Source organism: Eschscholzia californica, unplaced genomic scaffold (genome assembly GCF_041429995.1).
Source record: "Eschscholzia californica isolate CP2 unplaced genomic scaffold, dmEscCali1.0.p SCAF_1, whole genome shotgun sequence".
Lineage (NCBI taxonomy): Eukaryota > Viridiplantae > Streptophyta > Magnoliopsida > Ranunculales > Papaveraceae > Eschscholzia > Eschscholzia californica.
In genome coordinates, this window is record NW_028238198.1 from 51,334,598 (window position 1) to 51,344,217 (window position 9,620).

The 9,620-nt window shown below is 37.4% G+C and overlaps 1 protein-coding gene, 1 long non-coding RNA gene and 1 pseudogene across 3 annotated transcripts; 2 read left to right on the forward strand and 1 right to left on the reverse strand.

Annotated features, from left to right (window-relative positions):
• The first annotated feature begins 1,579 nt into the window (after nucleotides 1–1,579).
• Nucleotides 1,580–4,533, forward strand: LOC147567485 (prohibitin-3, mitochondrial pseudogene; annotated as a pseudogene). The gene is made up of 2 exons (XR_015230774.1): nucleotides 1,580–2,601; nucleotides 4,208–4,533. The product of XR_015230774.1 is annotated as a prohibitin-3, mitochondrial pseudogene (transcript).
• Nucleotides 1,659–4,629, reverse strand: LOC147567486 (uncharacterized). Its single transcript, XR_015230775.1, has 2 exons — nucleotides 3,366–4,629; nucleotides 1,659–3,302 (listed from the first exon to the last, which is right to left on the reverse strand). It is a non-coding gene; the product is annotated as an uncharacterized LOC147567486 (long non-coding RNA).
• Nucleotides 4,630–4,919: 290 nt separating this feature from the next.
• LOC147567487 (uncharacterized) lies at nucleotides 4,920–5,961 on the forward strand. The gene is made up of 3 exons (XM_086654112.1): nucleotides 4,920–5,090; nucleotides 5,390–5,478; nucleotides 5,605–5,961. The coding sequence occupies exons 1-3, from the start codon at nucleotides 5,052–5,054 to the stop codon at nucleotides 5,750–5,752; spliced, it is 276 nt and encodes a 91-aa protein (XP_086510238.1). The 5' UTR covers nucleotides 4,920–5,051; the 3' UTR covers nucleotides 5,753–5,961.
• The last annotated feature ends 3,659 nt before the right edge of the window (nucleotides 5,962–9,620 follow it).

Here is a 9,620-nt window from a genome sequence, read left to right on the forward strand (position 1 = left end):
TAGATAACCTAAAGAGCAAAAGATCAAGTTGATTGTTCGGGTGTCTCAAATAGATGAGTTACAAATTTGGAGCTCTAGATCTTTGAAAAAAGACGATCAAATTAGGCCAAGGGAAAAAGTGAATTAAGGAATTTCTAGATCCCTCTTCATTATTAGCTCGTGCAGGAGATCCTGGAAACTTAATGTTAGATATACGATATATGAGATTTCGCTCACACCAGGTGTCATCAATAACCCAACATGGGTATGATGCCTAAAAAAAGCAAAAAAAATTAACTTTTCAACTTTGAATAAAAAGTTTAGTAGTTTGCACTTTACATTTCCCAATTTCACAACTGCCTCAAGTAATGATTAAATACAAAATAAAAAGACAAAAAATTATAGATGAAAATCAAATCGATGTTGATTGTTGACCTGCAAAAGAAAAAAACTAGGTCAGAAACAAACTCTAAGAATGAGCAGTAACATATGACAAATAAAACATAGAAAGAATGTAACATGTAACAAGAGAAACCATACAAGAAGAGAAAGAAAAAGAAACCCACTATTATTATAAGATTATATGACACAATGGTGTCATGGGGTTCTGACCGACCGTTGACAACAATTAACATATACAAGAAAAACCAGAAAGAAGATAGCAAAGGAGAAGTAAGAACTAGAAAAAAGGAAACAAGTAATGATATCAAACAGTAGAGAGAGAGGGGAAGTGTGTGTTCCAGTTAGTTAGTTCTATACATATGACCAGCAAAGAGAAAAATAAATCCAACAGCGAAAGACTATGGGCCATTACTTGCAATCACAAAGAAAATCAGACAATAAATTAAGACATAAATAGTGTGCTTCTTGGACTGATCCAATTAGAATAGGAACCAGTGAGAGAGATTGTATGATAACAACTACCACTAACCCTAGCCATTTAATGGTTGGTATTCATCCAACACAATTACAAACAAAACGAACCGATAGGGCTGACGTATGACCTAAGCAGACGTAGACATGTAAACAGTAGTTTATCTGATCAGATATAGGCATATCCGTATCTGATAATTCCGACAGATATTATATATCAATATCCAAATTGATAATATTATCCGATATCTGAAACAAAAACAAAATTTTATATTTTAAGTTAAAAATTTTAACCATTATATCTAAATAATAAATCTCGACCATACATTTTATATATTATTAGTATTAATAAATTTTTATTTGTATTATTTTTTTATATTACTAATCGAATACGGATATTTATCGAATCGGATATTGGTTTATCTGTATCAGATAAGTAGATATCTGTATCCGTTATCCGAAATTTCGGATATTTTTTTAAAATTCGAACACGGATACGGATCAAATGTCGGATATCCATTGACAAGCTTAAGCGGTACGGGCTCAAGCAGTATCTCACCACTTCCTTCTGCTTAAGAGGGCACAAGGGTTTGGACCAACTCGGTCACTGGATGCCCACGGACCCTTCGGATGCGGGCGGAACCTCAGTGGCCGGGCCAAAGTCCAACACGTCGGAATAGGTGGACCCATTGACTTGTTTGTAAAGATCTCCTAGTTCAATCCCCCAATAGGTGGATCCGATGATTGTCTTGTAGAAGAAGAAAAAAACCGCAAAAAGGAGAAATTATAGTCACCATCGTTCATTTTATTAGGGTTCTAGTGACGACCATAACAGCAAAACACCAAAAACGCAGAGGAGAGAGAACACAGGAATTCTAGAGAGAGAGAGACAAGAGAAATGGGAAGTAACCAAGCAGCAGTATCATTCCTCACCAACATCGCTCGTGCTGCCTTCAGTCTCGGCCTTGGTGGTACTGTTCTCAGTTCCTCTCTCTACACCGTCGATGGCGGACAACGAGCTGTCATCTTCGATCGTTTCAGAGGAGTTCTTGATGAAACAGTTGGAGAAGGAACTCATTTCTTAGTTCCATGGCTTCAAACTCCTTACATCTTTGATATTCGTACAAAACCTCATTCTTTCTCATCCATTTCTGGTACAAAAGATCTTCAAATGGTTAACCTAACTCTTCGTCTTCTTTCTCGTCCTGAAGTACCTCGTCTTCCTTCTATTTTCAAAACCCTAGGTACTGAGTACGACGAGAAAGTTCTTCCTTCAATTGGAAATGAAGTTTTGAAAGCAGTTGTTGCTCAATTTAATGCTGATCAACTTCTTACTGAAAGACCTCATGTTTCTGCTCTTGTTCGTGATAGTTTGATTCGTCGTGCTAAAGATTTCAATATTGTTCTTGATGATGTTGCAATTACTCATTTATCATATGGAGCTGAGTTTTCTAAAGCAGTGGAACAGAAACAAGTAGCTCAACAGGAAGCTGAGAGATCTAAATATGTTGTGATGAAGGCTGAGCAAGAAAGAAGAGCTGCCATTATTAGGGCAGAAGGTGAGAGTGAGTCTGCTAAGTTGATCTCTGATGCTACTGCTGCTGCTGGAATGGGATTGATTGAGTTGAGGAGAATTGAGGCATCAAGAGAGATTGCTTCAACATTGGCAAGGACTCCAAATGTTTCTTACCTTCCTGGTGGAAAATCTATGCTTCTTGGGTTGAATTCTGGAGGAGGACGTTGATTATGGTAATCTCTCTCTCTCTCTCTCACATCAATGATTTGTGTTTTTTGTTTTCCTTTAAGAGCCATTTTGGTTTGTGATGGAATCATCCCAAAACTTGTTTACATCATAATTAGTCTGCATCTTGTATCACAATCTAAACTGTTCTGTAATTTTTATTTCAAAATTCGACATGATCTCATTGAGAACAGAAACAAATATGTCAAAGAAACCTGTGGGTTGAAGGTGGATTAGGAACACATGGGCAGTTAGTGTCAAATTGTCTAGATTTGATCCATGAGTTCTTCGCTAGTGATGACTTTGACTAATATCTGCTGCTTCCTTCTTATGAGGCGAATGTTCGAGTTCGACCATCTAAATTAGGCTTTGGATTAGTATTAGAAATTTAGAATTTAACGCTAGTTGAAGTTAATTTGATGACCATGATATATAATGCATTATAAAGGCCTTTTAGAGTAGCAAATAGCCAATTAATGAAAGAAGCAAGATTATGCATATATAGCAGGAGGTTTTCGGACTGGAGTGTTGTTGTTTTTTGGGTGCTTACTTAAGGTGATTGTTCACTTTAATTTTGGGAATGTGATTTTGATAAGCTTGTGTTCTTCAAAGCAGTACCTATGGTACTCATTCTGCATATTCGTTTTCCTTGATAGTTTGTTTGGACTTTGGATCAAGATTAGTGATCACGCCCATCGAGTAGAATCAGCTTTATGTTGGAATGATCAAGTTATGGAAGACTAATGGATGATGACATGTTCCCCTATAGTACATGAAACTCGCAGGTCGTGCAGCCAGAACGATTATGGTACATTGACTTGCATGAAACTAGAAATCTTAGTTGTGAAGACATAATAGATTTGACATGAACTATGATTGGATGGTGGCGTGATATTAGTTAGGAATGTTACCACGAATCCTGAAGTGCATTGACTTTTGGGTACAGAAGTGCTGCATGTACAACCAAAAGTCTGGAGTGGCTAAAATTCGTTTAAATTCATGGAGTTAGACGGGTTCTAGTGGGTTAGGCTTGTATACAATTTTAGTGTATGAATAGACTTTCTCTTCCTAGTTGAATACCCACATATTCCGTCCCTTGTCGAATTTGGAGGGTTTGGCATGTTGGCTTGTGTTGGTGCATTTTATGACAACTACAAATAGACTATCCTGTTTATTACATTTTTTCTTATGAAGTATATATACTATCAAGGAAGATGTAGTTACTCAGTTCGAGATTCCTAGTTGGAATAAGGAATCTTGGTTAGTATAAGAAGTGAAAACTCTCTAGCTTTGTCTAGTTTATCGGCTTTGATCTTTCTCAAAATATTGTGTAAAGGAATCTGTATGCTTTCCTTTCTACATGTTTGAGTTTTATGGACTTGCACGACACGATCGTCTCATTTCAAGTATGCTAAGCTACTTCTTTTAATTCATTTGCAAAGGCCTACTTTTATCATTTGTTTCAGTGTATAGTTAATTAATGCCATTGCACGTTTATGAACTAGAATATCATATATGGCTAACACATTTAGATGATATTTATCACGTTAATAATCTCGTTACTCTATCGTTTTATCGACTCTACCATTAACTTATGGTTATCTTTGCTTGCAGAAACAGGCAGATAATGCAAACACCACACAATTGATTACAGGGAAAGCTTTTTTAGTCTTCTATAATCTCATTCTATTTCCATCTCGAATACTTTCGCTTTTTGGGTTCAAGAGAGACTTGACAATGGATTTTTTTCAATTTTGGTTTAAGCAAGTCTAGGAGATAAAACATGATTGAAAAAAAAATTAACTCTTTCAATCAAAAGTAGGAATTCATTGTTTCATTAACTATGAGTGAAAGATCTCCATATGTTTGTCTTGGTTGATTTCAGATTTCCTGTTTATTGAAATAGGTGCAAGGATAATAAGAAGTCATAGCTGTTATCATATCTTATTTTACGAACACCGATTTTTGATGTGCTTTCTATTAGATTGGGAATGGTTACTCATTCTTCTATGGTTATGAGTTGAATCAGTTTCTAACTTTCTATTAAGGGTTAGTTCTCATTTACGCCACCGACTGCCCGACTTGTTGGAGCTTCGTTATTTTGAGGACCAGAATAGATGAGTTGTAACATATAGGGGGCCACAAAGAAATTAGCCCTAGAATTGAAGAGTCTGGTATTGATGAAATGTGTGTTGGAGAAAACGAATGTTCTCTGGTCAAAAGATACTATTTAAAGCAGTTCCTAGTTAGTTTCTTGTCCATTGGTATCCGGTTTTCAATGAGGATCATCTTTGGTGGTCACTAGGTTTCAAAATTAGAACCGGTTGAAAGAATGGGTATAAATATGAAATCAAGATCAAATGTAAACTCATAAGTGGTTTTGAAGTTTTTAGCTTTGGAGCCACTTATATCCAAATAATAATCTTTCTCTCTCTCTCCTCATATATCAGCTCTAACAATGGCTTCATCTTTCTTCAGAAGATGGGTGAGGCCTGAGGTAACTGATTTCCTAAGCTCGGTAGCCACCTCGAAAGAGTCCATTCACCCCTTAATTTTCCAGCTTGTATAAGACAGATAGACTATATCGATCCACACATACGAATGATAGAAAAAAAAATCTAGACCGTAATGGTTCTCGACGAAGAGAAAAAGCATGGCTTCCTCTTATAAAACCAGTCTAGGACCTCAAGTTCCACATAGCATTCGTACAGAATATATGCTTTATTTGTTATGTATGCAAACAGCTTACAAATAGGCAGCTTAGTTACTATTTTCTACTTTATGGTGTTTTTTCAGGTATATCCACTTATGGTGCCCATGGTAACGGTTGTCAGTCTAGTGGGGATGCAATTAGTAAGGAATGTTACCACGAATCCTGAAGTGAGGTACGTCGATATTTATAACTCGCTCTTTTGCCCTTCTAAACTACACAACACTTGTTTTTCTACTACAACATTATCGACCGCATAAGAAGAAAAATTGATTAAAAATTGTGATTAATGTGAATGTAGGGTTAACAAAGAGAAAAGAGCTGCAGGAGTTCTTGACAATTTCGACGAGGGAGAGAAATATGCACAACATAGAGTCAGGAAATTTGTCAGAAACAAAAGTACTGAAATCATGCCATCAATCAACAGCTTCTTTACTGATCCAAAATGAAGAAGCAACATCAAATATTTTTTGGGTTTCCATTCTTTTCCTTGTAATCTGAAAATTCCAATTTGGATATTCAAATATTAAACTGAAAATAGTAGAAAATATTAGTACTTGTTTTTGTCAAATTGGTCCATCAGGCTCAAATATAGCTGCAAAATATTGGTGTATAAGTTAACTTCATTGAATGAAAATAAAATTGTTTACTTGACTCACTTTTGTTTGTGATAGTCCCTCATCAGACGGTTCTAAAAAAATAAAAAGATAATCCCTCATCAGACCATCCCAATCACTCCTAGTCTCCGACGTACAAGCACATACACACATAAAAACCACAACTATTAGTAGGCTAACAGACGGTGTAGGCCTGCCAAAAAATAGATAGTGGGAAAGTTCCTTGGGTGCGGCTAAAGGGCCCCCGACCACGACCAAACTGCTGTAGGCTCCCAGCCAAAGCACAAATTGAGAGATGTCCCATGTGCAACCCGGGGCCTACAACACTTTGCCGGGGATTTAGCCCCTCCCAAGTTCCTTTGGCAAGCTTACTACATAACCACAGCTAGAGAACTTTCAAGGATCATAGGGGTAAGAGAGTTTTGGTTTACCAACAATATTTTTCCCTAAAGCAATTCTCCTGTTGTTTTTCATAAATCCGCTATGATGGACCGAATCCGAGAGAGAATCAATTTCCACTTTAATCTTGTTTTGTTTCTTGTTCTAATTATCTTGGTGACCTTGCCAAAGGAAGCCATTGATCCTTGTAAGCTCCTTTATAACCTGTCTTTAGTTTGATTGTGTTGGAATCGGAACCGATTTTGGCTCGACCCGACTCATCAAACTTAGAAACGGAATGCACCATTGCGTTCGTCTCGTCGAGCTCTTCAATTTAGAGTCAAGAATCACTCAAATACGATTCCGGATGAATGAGAAATTCAAGTTTAAAGTTTGGACGAAAATCGGTTAAGGACCAAAACATCAAAAGGGACAAAGTTAGATTGGGGCCATTTCAACGAAGCAAGCTCGTCCAAATCTGGACGGCTAGCGTTCATCGCGCGGGATTGCGCCAGATCCAACGTCGGGCGTTCATCCCGCTTCGGGCACACTTAGGGATCTCTCTAGATCTTCATCTAACGGCATCTGGTTAGCTCTGTTGGGCATGGTTCGGGACAGAACCAATGAAATCCAACGGTGGGTGTTTCTTCCTTGTTTTTTAGCCAGATCGAACGTACCAAAACCTTGCCGAAAATCCCAGTTATTTAACCAACTCCTTGTCAAGAGTTGTGTCCCAAAAACTAAGGCTTTTGTCCCCAAAACTGAAGAGATGTGTCCCAAACTAATGTGCCTACTCGATTCCTATATAAACCCACCAAACCCACTTCATTTTTCATCAATTCAATTCATTCTCTTCTTCTCTTACCTTCTAACAATTAGAGGTTCTGGTTTGCCTAGAATATCTGATTGGGAAGTATTTCTAGAGGTTCTAGTTTGCCTAGAATATCTAGAAAAAGGAAGAAAAGAAGTTTCGAGTGAAGTTTGAATTTCCGAAGCGTCTTGAAGATCATCCGCATTAGTCCAAGAGCTCATAATACTTACAAAGGTCCGTCCGCTTTCAGAATATAGAAGTACCATCTTAAAACTCTGAAAGGAAAGTCGTTGTATCCCGAAGGCATACACCCTAACGTTTGGTACTGTTACGGGGGTGTAAAATGTCTTAAGGAAAGAGAATTTATTCTCGCCTCGACTACATTAACATCAATCTCGGTTAACCTGAAAGAAGGAATATTGATAAATCATTATTCTTTAATAGTCTATCTCTCTATAAGTTAGAGAAAGGAAACTCTGTCGAAATCAAGCCAAGATAGAGAGAAATCGACTTATCAATTGATAACCAGAGGAACAACAGATTGATCTAAGAATCTGTGACATATAATTGATTAACTTACGGATTATGATATACAAACAGTTTTTGCAGGACTGGCAGAAATCTTTGGGCTTGAACTTGAATGCCTTACAAGCTTCGGTGATATGGAACTTTTGTAATGTCGAGACCAAGATGATTTCGGTTGAGAGAATTCTTCAATTCTCGAATATTCCTAGTGAAGCTCCGTTGAAGAAAGACGAATTCACACCCAAACCAGACTGACTCATGAATGGAAATATCAAGCTTAGTAATCTTCTTGTTCAGTACACATCGTCACCTCCTATGATTCTTATAGAGGAGCAACTTGTGAATTTCCAAGTAAGAAGAAAATTGGAGTAGTGGGTTGGGCTGGTAGCGGCAAGTCCACTCTCATCCAAGCTATTTAGAGTTGTTAGGACTTCCGAAGGACGGTTTATCGATGGACTTGATATTTGTAAGATGGGTTTACATGATTTAAGGTCTAGATTTCGTATAATTCCTCAAGACCTAACTCTCTTTCAGGGAACAATGAGAACTGATTTGAATCCTCTTGAACAACATCCATATTCTGAATTATGGAAGTGAAAGTTGGGTTTTCCTCCTTAATCTTATTTAGAAGAAGAAAATACAATTAGAAACGCACAAGAGAAGAGAGGAGAGGCAAAAGGTATGCCGAGAGGAGGTCTGCAGAAGGGGCTGAGTATTTTCAGAACATATAGTCTCTGGTGTTCAGGAAATCCTACGGTGAGATCTTCACGGATTGAGCTGAAATTATGCAGAGGTATTCCTGACTTGTTTAGCTAGTGTTTGAACGGTGGGATTGAGATTTGGTGGTCGGAATACTAGTGAGTTTGGAGTCATTTTGGACTGCATATTTTTGGGTTGTTTTAATCTTTCTTGTGAGGCTTCCTTCGTGTTTGAGATTGCTTGTTTTGGAGGCTAAGTCTCGGGAGTTGTTCTATTAAACAAGGAGGGCGTAGTTTGTAACTCAATTTCTCATTATAGTGAATTTGGAGCGGACTACTTGTATTGTGGTTTTTACTTCTCATATCGAGGAGGTTTTCCATGTTAAAATTCGTTGTCTTATTTACATTTTGTTCATCGTTTATTGTTGTCACTATTTTACATATTTTTCTCATAACTAACACAAGTGAGGAAAAACTTTTATTTCACTGCGTCGACGCGCTCGTTTTTTCCAACAAGTGGTATTAGAATTCCAGGTTAGAGAGCTTTGGATTGTGATAACTTTTGTTATTGGTTTGTTTTTGTCAGTAATGGAAAATATGGGCAGAATGATAAGTTTGAATGATGCTAATTATCATCTATGGAAAGACAAGATGGAAGACTTGCTCTTTGTGAAGGGATTTCACGTTTCAGATTTTCATGAGAAGAATTCCGATGATCGGTGGGCATTGCTACATCACCAAGTGTGTGATTTGATGAGACAATGGGTAGATGATAATGTGTTGCATCATACGGAGAATGAGACTAATGCTCGTTCTCGGTGGTTGAAGCTGAAGCAGTTATTTGCTCAGAAGACAAGAAACAATAAGATGTATATGATGAAAAAATGCTAAAGTTGAGATATTAGGAGGGAGTTCCGATGACGGATCACTTGAATGTGTTCCAGGGCTGCTCAATAAACAATCTGACATGAGAATATACTTTGATGAGGAGATTCATAGTTTATGGCTTCTTGGTACGTTACCAGATTTTTGGGATGTGTTCAGGATTTCTATTCGTAACTCTACTTCCAAAGAAGTTATATTAATGGACCTAGTGAAGGACAGTATCTTGAATGAGGAAATTAGGAGGCAGTCAAATCTTATTTCCTCGCATCCAGATGTGTTGGTTACTGAGTCGAGGGGAAGGAGTTCAAATAGAGAGTCCAACAAGAACATAAGCAGAAACAAATCTAACAAATTCGCGAACGTGGAGTGTCATTATTCTCATAAGAAAGGACACTTAAAAAAG

Bases quoted from the DNA above. Each gene is read 5' to 3' on its own strand.
- LOC147567487 (XM_086654112.1), top strand. From the start codon at position 5,052: ATGGCTTCATCTTTCTTCAGAAGATGGGTGAGGCCTGAG. The intron at 5,091-5,389 runs GTAACTGATTTC...GTGTTTTTTCAG, and splicing joins GAAGATGGGTGAGGCCTGAG to GTATATCCACTTATGGTGCC. The intron at 5,479-5,604 runs GTACGTCGATAT...ATGTGAATGTAG, and splicing joins ACCACGAATCCTGAAGTGAG to GGTTAACAAAGAGAAAAGAG.